At 61.9% G+C, this 15,690-nt stretch overlaps 2 protein-coding genes across 2 annotated transcripts in view; one reads left to right on the top strand and one right to left on the bottom strand.

Moving 5' to 3' along the window:
* The first annotated feature begins 1,237 nt into the window (after positions 1 to 1,237).
* On the top strand, positions 1,238 to 9,533 carry CARM1 (coactivator associated arginine methyltransferase 1). The gene is given in 17 exon segments (XM_058821432.1): positions 1,238 to 1,386; positions 3,573 to 3,698; positions 3,776 to 3,882; positions 3,972 to 4,076; positions 4,733 to 4,843; positions 5,036 to 5,213; positions 5,296 to 5,386; positions 5,697 to 5,778; positions 5,909 to 5,994; positions 6,085 to 6,174; positions 6,248 to 6,385; positions 6,979 to 7,068; positions 7,147 to 7,259; positions 7,507 to 7,584; positions 8,570 to 8,638; positions 9,393 to 9,469; positions 9,471 to 9,533. Coding segments are annotated over 17 exon segments (1,749 nt in total). The 5' UTR covers positions 1,238 to 1,241.
* A 1,023-nt stretch (positions 9,534 to 10,556) lies between these two features.
* Positions 10,557 to 15,690, bottom strand: part of PDE4A (phosphodiesterase 4A) — an 18,635-nt gene continuing 13,501 nt past the window's right edge. Inside the window, 5 exon segments of the mRNA XM_058821349.1 lie at positions 10,557 to 10,787; positions 11,685 to 11,712; positions 13,611 to 13,822; positions 14,759 to 14,941; positions 15,232 to 15,354. Coding sequence (XP_058677332.1) covers positions 10,557 to 10,787; positions 11,685 to 11,712; positions 13,611 to 13,822; positions 14,759 to 14,941; positions 15,232 to 15,354 — 777 coding nt within the window.

The raw sequence follows: 15,690 nt of genomic DNA, 5'->3' as shown, positions 1-15,690 counted from the left end.
CCACGGCTCTTCTTGGCCCTTCCCGGCTCTTCCTGGCTGATCTCGGCTCTTCCCAGCTGATCCCTCAGTCCTGATCTCCTGGAGCAGGAGGAGGAGGATGAAGATGAGGATGAAGATGAGGATGAGGTTGGCGTTTCTGCTCCTCCTGGCTGTGGCCTCGGCCTCATGCTCGAGCCACATGGGTAACGATCCTGCTGAGAATTCCCGACGTCGCTATTCCCATCAGGGGTGCCGGGGGTCCCAGCTGTCCCTCTCACCTTCCCGGTGAGGACACGGAGCCGGGAGCGCATCCCGGTGTCCCGGATCCGGTCACCGGGAGCCCTCCTGGCGGACCCTCCCCCCCCTCTTGGTCCTGCCTGGGCTCCGGCACGTTCTCTCTCAAATAAAGCTGCTGCATTGCGGTGTCCCAGTGTCCCGTTCCCATTCCCCGTGTCCCATTCCCGGGGTCCCGTTCCCATTCCCGGTCTCCCATTCCCAGTGTCCTGCTCCCATTCCCGGTGTCCATTCCAGGTGACCCGTTCCCGGTGTCCCGTTCCCATTCCCGGTGCCCGTTTCCGCTGTCCCATTCCCATTCCCGGTGTCCCATTCCCATTCCCGGTGCCCGTTCCCGCTGTCCCATTCCCATTCCCGGTGTCCCCGTTCCTGTTCCCGTTCCCGGTGCCCGTTCCCGGTGTCCCGTTCCCATTCCCGGTGTCCCCGTTCCTGTTCCCGTTCCTGTTCCCATTCCCGGTGCCCCCGTTCCCGGTGTCCCGTTCCCATTCCCGGTGTCCCCGTTCCTGTTCCCGTTCCTGTTCCCGTTCCCGGTGCTCGTTCCCGGTGTCCCGTTCCCATTCCCGGTGTCCCCGTTCCTGTTCCCGTTCCTGTTCCCGTTCCCGGTGCCCGTTCCCGGTGTCCCGTTCCCATTCCCGGTGTCCCCGTTCCTGTTCCCGTTCCTGTTCCCGTTCCCGGTGCCCGTTCCCGGTGTCCCGTTCCCATTCCCGGTGTCCCCGTTCCTGTTCCCGTTCCTGTTCCCGTTCCCGGTGCCCGTTCCCGGTGCCCGTTCCCGGTGCCCGTTCCCGGTGCCCGTTCCCGGTGCCCTCCCATCCGCCAGGGGGCGCCCCCCTCCCTTCCCGCCGCCGGGATTTGGGGGCGTGGCCACCGCGGGATGGGCGTGCCCATCCCGGGGCGGGGCCCGGGTCGGCGCGGGCGGGGCCGGGTCGGGGGGCGGGGCCCCGGGTGGGCGGGGCGCGGCGCGGTCCAAGATGGCCGCGGTGTCGGTGTTCCCCGGCGTGCGGCTCCTCACGGTCGGGGACGCGAACGGGGAGATCCAGCGGCACCAGGAGCAGCAGCCGCTGCGCCTCGAGGTCCGCACCGGCCCCGACAGCGCCGCCATCGCCCTCTACGGCCGTGAGTGAGCCGGGAGGGGCGGGGGGCCCGGCGGGGGAGGGGGCGTGGGGGGCTGAGGGGAGGGGGGAGGGGCCCTCAGGGGTCGGGGGGGGCGGGGAGGGGCCCTGAGGGGTCTCTGGGGATGGGGAGGGGGCGGGGAGGGGCCCTGAGGGGTCAATGGGGGGCTGGGGGGGGCCCTGAGGGGTCAATGGGGATGGGGGGTTTGGGGTGGGCGGTTTGTGGGGTCTGGGGGGGTTTGGGGGGTTCAGGGCATGGGGAGGGGTCCACAAGGGGGCTGGGGGGGCTTTAAGTGGATTTTAAATGTTCCTCACTTTTGGGGGGGGGTCTCAGCCCTGCCGCCCCCCCAGCCGGGTCCCGGGGTCTCCTCGGGGGCAGATCGGGATTTGGGGAGGGGTCCCGGTGCCCCCGCGTTTCCCGGAGGCTGCGAAAGTTCATTCCCATCCATCCCCCCCCCCCCGGCCACTTTTGCCCGAATCGGCCCCAATTCCGTGACCTTCCGGCACCCCCCGGTTCCGGGCCCGCGGGGGGCGGCGGCGCCGCCGGCTCCTCTTTGTCTCGGTTTTCCCGTTCTTTGGGGCTTTTCCCGTTCTTTGGGGCTTTTCCCGTTCTCTGAGGTTTTTCCCGTTCTCTGAGGTTTTTCCCGTTCTTTGAGGTTTTTTTTCCCGTTCTTTGAGGTTTTTTTCCCGTTCTTTGAGGCTTTTTCCCGTTCTTTGGGGTTTTTCCCCGTTCTTTGGGATTTTTCCCCGTTCTTTGGTTTTTTTTCCCGTTCTTTGAGGTTTTTCCTCCTTTTCTCCCCAAACCCGGCGCCTCCCGCGCTTTGTGCTCGGGGTTCCCGCGGCTCCGGTTGTGGTCGGTGCGACCCCCGGTCCCCTCCCCTCGGCCTCATTAACGGCGGCGCTAATTCCGTCACGAACGCGCGGTTTGACACCGATACCGGGGGAGGGAAACTGAGGCACGGCGGCCGCTGCATGGCCGGGCCCGCGGCTCCTCCGGTACCGGCCGGGCCCGATCACAACCGGAGCCGCTCCCGAGCCGCCTTTGTGCGCGGGGCCGGCGGAGCCGCGGAGCATCTGCCGCTCCCGAGCCGCCACAAAGCGCCGCGGGCTCCCGGTGCTCCGGGCCCGGTACCGGCGGCTGCTCCCGCCGCTCCCGGGCCCTCCGGGAACTCCCCGCGGCCGCCGGACCCCGGGGGCAAACCGGGAATTTTTGGGAAGCGGCCGGGTCCGGTTTTACCGGCCGGGGGCACCGCGGGGCCGCTCCCGGTCCCGGGGATGGCTCCGGTCCCCGGTCCCGTTTTTGCCTCCCGGGGCCGTTCCCGGTTCCCGGGGCAGTTCCCGACCCCTCCATCCCGTTCCGTTCCACCCTCGAACCCCAAATCCCCGTTTCTGACGGCAATTCCGGCCGCCCCCCCCCCCACGGGCCGTGCTTTAGGAGCCCTCCCCGCGGTAATTAGAGGTTAATTAGGTTAATTGTGCTGGGTGCCGCTCCGTGGGGACGGTTCGGGCCCGGCGCTCCCCTCACTTTTCTCTCTGTCCCCTCCCTTGTCCCTCCCGGTTTTCCCGCCCCGTTCTCCCTCCCCACACCCTCCTCTCCCTTTTTCCCCCTCCCCATTCCCGATTTTTGTGTCCCCCATTCCCATTTTTCCCATTTTCCCCTCCATTCCTGCTTTTTCCCGTTTTCCCCCCACCATTCCCATTATTCTCCCCATTCCCGTTTTTCTGTCCCCATTTCCCTCCCCATTCCCATTTTCTCCCTCCATTCTTGTTTTTCCCCCCATTCCCATTTTTTCCCATTCCCCCCCTTTCCTGTTTTTTTCTCCCCATTTTCCCCCCATTCCCATCTCCCCCCCCCACTTTCCATTTTTCCCTATTTCCCCCCCTCATTCCCGTTTTCCCCAATATTTTCCCCCTAATTCCCCCATTTTTCCCCATTTCCCCCCCATTCCCATTTTTTCCCCTTTCCCCTCTATTCTCCCACCCATTTTCCCATTTCCCCCCCTTTATCCCCTTTCCCCCCATTTTTCCCCATTTCCCCCCATTCCCATTTTTCCATTTTCTCATTCCCATTCCCCCCCATTCCCCTTTTTCCCATTTCCCCCCATTTCCCTTCCCCATTCCCGTCTCCCCCCGTTCCCGTGTTCCCCCCATTCCCGTTTTTCCCCGTTTTCCCCCCGTTTTGCCCCCCAGATGAGGAGGTGTGCGTGTTCAAGTGCTCCGTGTCGCGCGACACCGAGTGCAGCCGCGTGGGGAAGCAATCCTTCATCATCACGCTGGGCTGCAACAGCGTGCTGCTGCAGTTCGGGACCCCCACGGGTGAGGAGCCCCCCGCGCGCCCCCCCCGCCGCCCCGGGACCCCCCGGTGACCCCCGGATTAACCCTTTGCACCCCAGATTTCTGCTCCTTCTACAACATCCTCAAGAACTGCCGCGGGCACAACACGGAGCGCTCGGTGTTCAGCGAGCGCACCGAGGAGTCCTCGGCCGTGCAGTACTTCCAGGTGGGGACCCCCGCTTTTGGGGGGCTGTTCCAGGGCCGGGGGGCGCTGCCGGGGCCGGGGGGCTCACGGCCTGTCCGTCTGTCCGGCAGTTCTACGGGTACCTGTCCCAGCAGCAGAACATGATGCAGGACTACGTGCGCACGGGGACGTACCAGCGGGCCATCCTGCAGAACCACAGCGACTTCAAGGACAAGGTCTGGGGGCGTTCGGCTCCTCTGGGGGGTTCGGCTCGTTTTGGGGGGATTCGGCTCGTTTTGGGGGACCCCGCTCCTTCTGGGGGAGTCAGATCGTTGTGGGGGGATTCGGCTTGCTTTGGGAAGATCTGACTCAGTTTTTGTCGAGTCAGATCTTTGGCCTGGTTTTAGGGGGGAAGCCTGGCTTGGGTTTTGGTGGGATCCGGTTCAGATTTGGGGACATCTGGATCCATTTTTGGGGAGATCTGGCTGGGTTTTGGGGGGAATCTGGCTCCATTTTTAGGGCGAATCTGGCTGGGTTCTTGGCTGGGTTTTTGGGGGGTTTTTGGCTGGGTTTTTGGGGGTTCTTGGCTGGGTTTTTGGGGGGTTTTTGGCTGGGTTTTTGGGGGAGAATCTGGCTGGGTTTTGGGGGGTTCTTGGCTGGGTTTTTGGGGGTTCTTGGCTGGGTTTTTGGGGGGTTCTTGGCTGGGTTTTTGGGGGAGAATCTGGCTGGGTTTTGGGGGGTTCTTGGCTGGGTTTTTGGGGGTTCTTGGCTGGGTTTTTGGGGGGTTCTTGGCTGGGTTTTTGTGGGGTTTTTGGCTGGGTTCTGGGCAGGATCCAGCAGGGGCTCAGCCTGGGGGCTCCTAAGGCTCCCAGCTACCCCCATCCCTCCCCAGATCGTGCTGGACGTGGGCTGTGGCTCGGGCATCCTCTCCTTCTTCGCGGCGCAGGCTGGGGCACGCAAGATCTACGCGGTGGAGGCGAGCACCATGGCCCAGCACGCCGAGGTGAGCGCGGGGGGCTCCCCGGGACCCCCTCCCCCTGCCCCTCTGCACCATGGCCCAGCACGCCGAGGTGAGCGCGGGGGGCTCCCCGGGACCCCCTGCCCCTCTGCACCGTGGCTGAGGCGAGCCTGGGGGTGTCCCCAGGACCCCGGGGGTCTCCCCACGCCCTGAGCCCTCCCTTTGCCCCCTGCCCAGGTGCTGGTGAAGAGCAACAACCTGACGGAGCGCATCGTGGTGATCCCGGGCAAGGTGGAGGAGGTGTCGCTGCCCGAGCAGGTGGACATCATCATCTCGGAGCCCATGGGCTACATGCTCTTCAACGAGCGCATGCTCGAGAGCTACCTGCACGCCAAGAAGTACCTGAAGCCCAGTGGTGAGCGCTCGATTTGGGGGGGTCGCCGGGGGTCCCTGGGGGCCGCGGGACCCCGCGGGCTCCAAGGCTGACCTTCCCTCAGGGAACATGTTCCCCACGATCGGGGACGTGCACCTGGCGCCCTTCACGGACGAGCAGCTCTACATGGAGCAGTTCACCAAGGCCAACTTCTGGTGAGCCTCACCGGGCCCCGGCCCCGTTCCCAGTCCCGTTCCCAGTTCCAGTCCCCATTCCCACTCCCCAGTCCCCATTGTTTCCTGTTCCCATTCCTGGTTCCCAGTCCCATTCCCAGTTCCCAGTATTCCCAGTTTGGCATTCCCCATTCCCAGGTACCAGCCGTCGTTCCACGGCGTTGATCAGTCCCCGTTCCCAGTCCCCATTCCCCGTTCCCATCCCCCGTTCCCAGTCCCCATCCCCCGTTCCCAGTCCCCATCCCCCGTTCCCAGTTCCCGTTCCCAGTATTCCCAGTTTGGTTCTCCCCAGGTACCAGCCCTCGTTCCACGGCGTTGATCTCTCTGCTCTGCGCGGCGCTGCCGTGGACGAGTACTTCAGGCAGCCCGTGGTGGTGAGCGACCCTGGGGGCCTCTGGGCTGTTCTGGGGGGCTCTGCTCCATCCTGGGGGGTCTCTTGCCCATTCTGGGGGTCTCTGGTCCGCCCAGGACGCTCCCAAACCCCCCTGCCCACCCCTTGCCCAGGACACCTTCGACATCCGGATTCTGATGGCCAAATCCGTCAAATACACCGTGAACTTCTTGGAAGCCAAGGAGGGCGACTTGCACAGGTGAGAGACACCTGGGGGGGTCTGGGGGATTGGGGGGGGGGGGTCCGGGGGGTCTCCTCCCGCCCCCCACTAACCCCCCGTGTCCTCCAGGATAGAAATCCCCTTCAAGTTCCACATGCTGCACTCGGGGCTGGTGCACGGCCTGGCCTTCTGGTTCGACGTGGCCTTCATCGGCTCCATGTGGGTGATTTGGGGAGGGGTCCCGGGGGGGCGGGGCTCCGTCCGAGCCCCCCTGACCCCCGTGCCCCCCCAGAATGACGGTGTGGCTCTCCACGGCCCCCACGGAGCCGCTGACCCACTGGTACCAGGTGCGCTGCCTGTTCCAGTCGCCGCTCTTCGCCAAGGCGGGCGACACGCTCTCAGGGACCTGCCTGCTCATCGCCAACAAGAGGTGGGCAGGGGGCTTGGGGGGCTTGGGGAGGGGATTTGGGGGTGATTGAGGGGAACTGGGGGGATTTGGGGGCCTTTGAGGGGATTTGGGGCAGTTCTGGGGGTGCACAGGCGACACGCTCTCAGGGACCTGCCTGCTCATCGCCAACAAGAGGTGGGCAGGGGGCTTGGGGAGGGGTCTGGGGGGGAATTGAGGGGATTTGGGGCAGTTCTGGGGGCGCAGGGGGGATCTGGGGGGCGTGGGGCAGGTCTGGGGGCTCCCCAATCCCCCCCAGCCGTGTCCTGGTTTGGGCTGTGCTGGATCCGCTGCTGCCTCTGGAGCTGGGCTGGGATGGGGGGGCCTGGCCCAGTTTGGGGTAAGGTGGGGGGGCCTGGCCCAGTTTGGCCCAGAGGGGGGCCCTGGCCCAGTTCCAGGGCTGGGGGGGGCCTGGCCCAGTTTTGGGGCCGTTTTTATAACTGGGGGGGCAGCCACGACCCTGCTGCTGCTGCTGGGACCCCTCAGGGGCACTCTGGGGTCTCTGTGCCCCGTTTGGGGGTCCCAGCCCCTCTCAGGTGTATTTGGGGAGGGGTCTCACGGTGTGCCCCCCTCCCCAGACAGAGCTACGACATCAGCATCGTGGCCCAGGTGGACCAGACGGGCTCCAAATCCTCCAACCTGCTGGACCTGAAAAATCCCTTCTTCAGGTAGGGCCGGGGGGGGCTGCGGGGCCGGGGGGCCCCCCGGGACCCCCCCAAGCCCTGACACCCCCTCCCCATCCCCAGGTACACGGGCACGACCCCCTCGCCCCCCCCCGGCTCCCACTACACGTCCCCGTCAGAGAACATGTGGAGCACGGGCAGCAGCTACAACATGAGCACAGGCATGGCCGTGGCCGGTGGGTCTGGGGGCTTTGGGGGGGATTGGGGGGTCTGGGGGGTCCTGGGGGCATTCTGGGGGGTCTGGGGGTGTCCTGGGGGGGTTCTTGGGCAGAACATGTGGAGCACGGGCAGCAGCTACAACATGAGCACAGGCATGGCCGTGGCCGGTGGGTCTGGGGGCTTTGGGGGTGTCCTGGAGGGTGTGGGAGGGTCCTGGGGGGGTCACCCCCCATTTTGGGGGTCCCTGACCCCCTCCCCACACAGGAATGCCGGCTGCCTATGACCTGAGCAGCGTCATCGCCGGGGGCTCCAACGTGGGGCACAACAACCTGATCCCCCTGGGTGAGTGGGGGGCTCGGGGTGAGGGGGGGTCTCACGGTGAGGGCGGGGGTCTCACGGTGAGGGTGGGGGTCTCACAATGATGGTGGGGGTCCCACAGTGATGGTGGGGGGTCTCACAAAGAGAGTGGGGGTCTCACGGTGAGGGCGGGGGTCTCACAGTGAGGGTGGGGGTCCCACGGTGATGGTGGGGGTCCCACGGTGATGGTGGGGGTCTCACAGTGAGGGTGGGGGTCTCCCAATGATGGTGGGGGTCTCACGGTGAGGGTGGGGGTCCCACAATGATGGTGGGGGTCTCACAGTGAGGGTGGGGGTCTCCCAATGATGGTGGGGGTCTCACAGTGAGGGTGGGGGTCTCCCAATGATGGTGGGGGTCTCACGGTGAGGGTGGGGGTCCCACAATGAGGGTGGGGGTCCCACGGTGATGGTGGGGGTCTCACAGTGAGGGTGGGGGTCTCCCAATGATGGTGGGGGTCTCACAGTGAGGGTGGGGGTCTCCCAATGATGGTGGGGGTCTCACAGTGAGGGTGGGGGTCCCACAATGATGGTGGGGGTCTCACAGTGAGGGTGGGGGTCTCCCAATGATGGTGGGGGTCCCACAGTGAGGGTGGGGGTCTCACAGTGAGGGTGGGGGTCTCAGAGTGAGGGTGGGGGTCCCACAGTGAGGGTGGGGGTCTCCCAATGATGGTGGGGGTCCCACAGTGAGGGTGGGGGTCTCACAGTGAGGGTGGGGGTCTCAGAGTGAGGGTGGGCGTCCCACAATGAGGGTGGGGGTCCCACAGTGATGGTGGGGGTCTCACGGTGAGGGTGGGGGTCCCACAGTGAGGGTGGGGGTCCCACAATGAGGGTGGGGGTCCCACAATGATGGTGGGGGTCTCACGGTGAGGGTGGGGGTCCCACAATGATGGTGGGGGTCTCACAGTGAGGGCGGGGGTCTCAGGGGTCTCACACCCCCCCAGCCTCACCGTGCCCTCCCCCCCACACCGCAGCCAACACCGGCATCGTGAACCACACCCACTCCAGGATGGGCTCCATCATGAGCACGGGCATCGTGCAAGGTAGCCCCGAGCCCCCTCCCCAAATAAACCCCCCAGACCCACCGCATGTGCCCCCCTGTGCCCCCCATTGCCCCTGACCCCCCCATTTCCCCCTGTGCCCCCCAGGTTCCTCCAGCGCTCAGACCGGCGCCGGCTCCAGCTCCCACTACCCCCTGTGCCCCCTTGCCCCCCATGTCCCTGTGTGCCCCCAATGCCCCCCAGTGCCCCCCACTGACCCCCACTGACCCCCATGTACCCCAATGGCCCCCACTGACCCCCAGTGACCCCCATGTCCCCCATTTTCCCCGCAGGTTCCTCGAGCGCTCAGAGCGGCGCCGGCTCCAGCTCGCACTACCCCCAGTGACCCCCATTGCCCCCAGTGACCCCCATTTCCCCATTGCCCCCCAGTGACCCCCATTGCCCCCCAGTGACCCCCATTGCCCCCCATTTCCCCATTGCCCCCCATTGCCCCCCATTTCCCCATTGCCCCCCAGTGACCCCCATTGCCCCCCAGTGACCCCCATTTCCCCAGTGACCCCCAGTGACCCCCATTTCCCCAGTGCCCCCCAGTGACCCCCATTTCCCCAGTGCCCCCCACTGACCCCCATGTCCCTGTGTGCCCCCAATGCCCCCCTGTGCCCCATTGCCCCCCAGTGACCCCCATTTCCCCATTGCCCCCCAGTGACCCCCATTGCCCCCCTGTGCCCCATTGCCCCCCAGTGACCCCCATTTCCCCATTGCCCCCCAGTGACCCCCATTTCCCGTTTCCCCCCAGGTTCCTCGAGCGCTCAGGGCGGCGCCGGCTCCAGCTCGCACTACGCGCCCCTGCAGAGCCAGTTCACCATGGGGGGCCCCCCCCCTCTCCATGGCCTCCCCCATGTCCATCACCACCAACACGATGCACTACGGCAGCTGAAGGGCCCCCCCGGCCCCACCCACGAGACAAAAACCAAAACCGGGGACACGGGGACCCCCCCCGCCCGCCCCGGGGGTCCCTCCTTGCCCCCCCCCCCCCCGCCCCACAGGGGATTTTGGGGTTTTTTTGGGTTTTTTTGTGGTTTTTTTTTGGTTTTGTTTTTGTGCGGGGGGGGGGGGGGGGGGGGGGGAAGGGGGGGGAGGGGCCGTTTTTTACCGCTGGATTGGGGGGGGGGGGGGGGGTGAGAATCCCCCCGGGCCCCCCCCGGGATGGGAACCCCGCCGGGAAGGGGCCGAATGTACCAAAATCCCAAAATCCCAAAATCGGCGGGTTTGGCCCCGAGCGGGGCGGGCGGGGGCCGAGCGGGATCGCTCCGGCTGCAGCCTCAATAAACGGGAGGGTTTCACACCTGAGGGGTCCTCGGGGGGCTGGGGGCTTCCGGGGGGGGCTGAGAATCCCCAAAAATCCCTGGGGATCCCAAAAAATCCCCAAGGGATCCCAAATTCCCAGGGGGAACCCCAAATCCCTGGGGGACTCCCCAAAATCCCAGAGGAGTTCCCAAATCCTTGGGGATCCCAAAATCCCTGGGGGCTCCCAAAATCCCTGGGGATCCCAAAAATCTTTGGGGGCTCCCCAAAATTCCACGACAATCCCAAAATCCCAGAAGGCTCCCCAAAATCCCAGGGCACCAATCGGGGTCTCCCCATTTTTATTTGGGGTTCTCGCAGCCCAGCGAGGCTCAGGGGGCTCCGGGGGCTCCCCCAGGCCCAGCCCCTTTATTGCCCCCTCCCAGGAACATTTTGGGGTTTATTCCCCCACACCCAGGTGAATTTTGGAGTTTATTTCCCCTCTTCCAGGTTTTTGGGGGTTTATCCCCCCCCCCCAGAGCCATTTTTTTGGTTTTATTTCCCCCCCTCCCCAGCCCAGGTGCATTTTCCAGGGTGTCAGGCCCTTCCCCAGGTACGTTTTTGGGGTTCCGAGGGATATTTTCGGGGTACATTTGTACATTTTTGGGGTTTTGGGTTACCTGGCAGCCCAGCCCCAGAGACCCCCGACCCACCTGGGCCGTGTCCGCACCGTTCCCGGGGGCTCGGGCACCGTCACGGAGCCTCCCGACAGCGGCTCCGGAACCTCCTGCAGGTCTGAGGGGACCGGGGGGGTCACCGGCGGAACGGACACCGGAACCGGAACCGGCACCGGGGAAATGACGGGACTCACCGGGGAGCCGGGGCTCGTCCATTCCGGACCCTCTCGCTGCCGGGACGGGACGCGCGGGTTCTGAGGGACGCTCGGAACCGTCCCGGTACCGGCCCCGCTCCAGGAACCCCCCCGCTCAGGGACCCTCCCGGTACCGACCCCGCTCTGCCGGGAAAGGCCCCGCCCCCGGGGACCCCTCCGGTCCCGCCCCGCCCCGGGGCCCTCCCGGTACCGTCCCGGTCCCGCTCGGCACCGGCTCCCCCCGCGCTCCGGCCGCGATGGTTCCGCCCGGTCCGTTCCCCCTCCGGCCCCGCGCTCCCGCCGCGGCCGTTCCGGCCCGCGATGGTTCCGGGCAGGGGAGACCCCAGACCCCCCCCCCCAGTACGGCCAGATCCCACCCGGGATCCCCAAGACCACCACAGCGGTGACGCCCCGCCCCCCCAAAAAAATCAGAGACCCCCCAAAAATCCCCTCAAAATCCCCAAAGCCCCCAGACCCAGAACGACCCCCGGGCTCTTTCCCTTCTCCGCTTTATTGGAGCCGCTGGCGGGAGAAGGGGCTGACCAGGTGTGGGTGGGGGGGATGGGTTGGGGGGTGGGGGTCGCCCCCGGCCCCCCCCGCGAGGGTTTTGGGGTTTTTTGGGGGGTTTCGGGGTCCCCCCTCCCCACAATTCCCGCGGTTTTCAGCGCCGCCGCCGCCGGTACAAAAATAAAAGCTCTGCACGACCCCGCCCCCCCCGCGCGACCCCTCCCCAAATTCGGATGGGGTTTGGGGGGGGTGGGGGAGGGGTGAAGACCCCCCCCATCCCCTCCCCCCCCCAGGGTGACCCCCCCCTCCCCCCCCAGTGCTACAGCAGGGCCAGAAATGGGGACCCCCCCCCCCCCCAAATAAAATCGGGAGTTTGGGGTCAGGAGCCCCCCGAAATTGGGGAGGGGTCCCCCGGTATTGCTGCGCCTGGCGGGGGGCGGGGGGCGAGGGGTCCCTGTGCAAAGCGGGGAAAGTTTGGGGGAAAACCCCGAATTTGGGGGCTCTGCCCCGCCCCCCCATCTAATGGCTTCTGGGGAGCCCCCCTTTGGGGTCTCCCCTTTTTTGGGGTCTCCCCCCCTTTTTGGGGTCTCCCCCCCTTTTTTGGGGTCCCCGGTCTCTTCTGGGGGGGGGAATTTTCCTCCTTTTTTTGTCTTTTCGAGTTTTTTAAAAAATAGAATATAAAATTCCCCTCCCCCGACCCCCCCAAATGAACCCCGAAATGAATCAGGTGGAAATAATGCAAATAAAAGAATCCAACAAAATCATTCCAATAAAAATAATCCAAATAAAATAATCCAATAAAATCAATGATAAAAATAATTCTGATAAAATAATACAAATAAAATAAACCCAATAAAAATAATTCAATAAACTAATCCTTATAAAAATAATTCTGATAAAATAATCCAAATAAAATAATTCTGATAAAAATAAAATACCAATAAAATAATCCCCATAAAATAATGATTCAGATGAAAATAATTCTGATAGAATAATCCCGATAAAAATAATCCAAATAAAATCATAATTTTGATAAAAATAATTCTGATAAAATAATCCCAATAAAAATTATTCAATAAAATAATGAATTCCAATAAAAAGAATCCCAGTAAAATCATAATTCAGATAAAAATAATCCTGATAAAATCATGATTCAGATAAAAAATAATTCTGGTAAAAATAATTCCGATAAAAATAACTCTGATAAAGGAATCCAAATAAAATCCCTCCATTAAAAAATAACTCTACTAGAAAATAATTCCGATTAAATAACTCTGATAAATTATTCTGATTAAATAATTCTGAATAAATAATTCCACTAAAATCATTCCAGTAAAATCATTCCAGTGGAAATTATTCCGATTAAATAATCCCATTAAAATAATTCTGATTAAAAAAATAATCAAAATAATTCCAATGAAAAAAATTCCATTGAAATTATCCCAGTAAAACCATTCCAGTAAAAGAATCCCAATAAAAAGAATTCCAATAAAACAATCCCAATAAAAAGAATTCAATAAAAGAATTCTTAAAAAATAAGAAGAAAATTCCAATTAAAAAAATCTGATTAAAATAATTCCGATGAAAGCAATTCTGGTGAGAAGAAATCTCATAAAAATAAATTATTCCAATTTTTAAAAAATACCAAATAAAAATAATTCCAATGGAAAAAATTGCAATAAAATGAAACTTCAATGAAAACGATCCCAATAAAAATCATCCAAATAAAAAAATAATCCCAATAAAAATCGCCCAAAAGGAAAAAATGACAATTTAAAAAATTCCAATAAAAATAATTCAAATGGAAAAAAGTCTGAATAAAAACAATCTCAATAAAAATATTACATAAAAATAATAAAAATAAAAATAATCCCAAATAAAAATTAATAAATAAAAACAATCCCAGTAAAAATACAAATAAAAATAATGAATATAATCAAAATATAAATGCATAAAAATAACAGAAATAAAAGAAACCCAAATAAAAAATAATCCCAATGAAAAAATAAGTAAAAATCATCCCAATTGAAATAATAAATAGAAACAATTAATAAAAATAATCCAAATAAAAATAATCAGTAATAATAATGAATAAAAATAATAAAAACAAAAAATTAGAAAAATAAAAATTAAAAACTAAAACTAATAAATAAAATTAACCAAAATAAGCCCCCCCCCCCCATAACCCCCCCCCGCCCCCCCCCCCCGGTGCCATCCCGGGACCCCCCCCCCGCGCCCCCTCCCCTCCCCCTCACGGGGGGGGCGCCCCCCGCCCCTCCCCCTCCTCGGGGGGTCTCCCCGGGGGGGTCCCGGGGGGCTCCGGGGGGGGGGTCCCGCCCCTCCCCCTCCCACTGCCCGTCCCCGTCCGGGGGGGGCTCGAAGCGGAAGCGGGGGGGGCCCGGGGGGGGGCCCGGAGCCGGGGGGGGCTCGGGGCTGAGCGGGGCCCGGAGCCGGAACCACTCGCGGTTCTCGTGCAGCGCCCGCAGCATCTCCCGCGCGTCCGGGTGAACGAGCTCGGCCCAGGCCTCCCACAGCGGCTGCACCACGAAATCGATGAACCCGACCTGCAAATGGGGACAGTGAGGGGACACTGGGGACAGTGAGGGGACAGCCAGGGTGACACTGGGACACAGCGACAGCCCTGGGACAGAGGGACAGCCCTGGGACACAGGGACAGCACTGGGACAGCCCTGGGACAGAGGGACAGCACTGGGACAGCCCTGGGACAGAGGGACAGCCCTGGGACACAGGGACAGCACTGGGACAGCCCTGGGACAGAGGGACAGCCCTGGGACACAGGGACAGCACTGGGACAGCCCTGGGACAGAGGGACAGCCCTGGGACAGAGGGACAGCACTGGGACATCTGTGGGTGAACGAGCTCGGCCCAGGCCTCCCACAGCGGCTGCACCACGAAATCGATGAACCCGACCTGGGCAGGGACAGCAGGCACAGTGAGGGGACAGCCAGGGTGACACTGGGACACAGGGACAGCCCTGGGACAGAGGGACAGCCCTGGGACAGAGGGACAGCCCTGGGACACAGGGACAGCCCTGGGACGTCTCGGGGTGAACGAGCTCGGCCCAGGCCTCCCACAGCGGCTGCCCCACGAAATCGATGAACCCGACCTGCAAATGGGGACAGTGAGGGGACAGTAGGGGTGACACTGGGACAGGGGGGACGTCGCAGGGACCTGCAGCTGTGATCTCCTGCTGGCGGCGCTGTCACACCTGGGGCTGATCCTGTTGTGTCCCCCCCAGGTGTGTCCCCAGGTGTCCCCAGGTGTCCCTCACCTGTGATTTCTCCACCGAGGCGCTGTGCTTGTCGCACATGGGGCTGATCTCCATGTACCCCCATGTCCCCAGGTGTATCTCAGGTGTCCCCAGGTGTCCCTCACCTGCGATTTCTCCACCGAGGCGCTGTGCTTGTCGCACATGGGGCTGATCTCCATGTACCCCCATGTCCCCAGGTGTATCTCAGGTGTCCCCAGGTGTCCCTCACCTGCGATTTCTCCACCGAGGCGCTGTGCTTGTCGCACATGGGGCTGATCTCCATGCCGCGCTCCCGCTCCCGGTCCCCCTGCCTGAAGAACTCCTCCATGATCCGCTCCGTCCACTGCCGGTACAGCCCCAGCGGCTTCGTGGGGTTGCTCAGGTCGGCGCAGTGCACCATGTTCCGCAGCACCTGGCGATGGGACATCACCTGTGTCACCTGGGGGCGGCCAGGGACACCTCGGGGACAGACAGGGCCACCTGGGCCACCTTGGGGACAGCGGTGTCACCTTGGGGACAGGGATGCCACCAGGGCCACCTCGAGAATGGCCTGGACCCCCTCAGGCTCCACACATCCCGCAGCGCAGCTCAGGGACCCCTAGGACACCTTGGGGACCACTGAAACCTCCCCGAGACCCCCTTGGGGACCCCCAGGTCCACCCCAGGACCCCCCCATGCCCCGTTTTTGGGGTCCCCACCCACCTGGATGCGGTCGGTGTAGTTGTCCAGCAGCAGCACCCCCGAGCTCGTCACCTTCTTGGTCTCCACCATGGTCTTGAGGTCGGCCAGGAGGCTCATGTGCTTGGACATGTCCGTGGCCAGCACCTGGGGGGCACAAAGGGGGTTCAGGGGGGACCTGGGGGGATTTGGGGGCTTTGGGGGCTGGCAGGGTCAGTGGACCATGCTGGGGGGGAATCTGGGGGGATTCAGGGGGTTTTGGGGTTTTTTTGGGGGGCCTGGCAGGGCCAGGGAGCACCCAAGGCAGGGCTGGGGGGGTCCAGGAGGGATTTTCAAGGGATTGAGGGGGAATTTTGGGGGTCTTTGGGAGTGTTTGGGATGCTGACCATGCCGATGACCATCTGGCGCTGCACCTGGGGCTGTTCAATGGGTTTTGGGGTGTTTTTTTGGCAGGATTTTGGGGTATTTTAGCCAGGTTTTGGG

This window comes from Ammospiza caudacuta, chromosome 29 (assembly GCF_027887145.1).
Source record: "Ammospiza caudacuta isolate bAmmCau1 chromosome 29, bAmmCau1.pri, whole genome shotgun sequence".
NCBI classification, from domain to species: Eukaryota; Metazoa; Chordata; class Aves; order Passeriformes; family Passerellidae; genus Ammospiza; species Ammospiza caudacuta.
The sequence above is the reverse complement of the archived record's forward strand: the minus strand, read 5'-3'. Positions and strand labels throughout refer to the sequence as shown.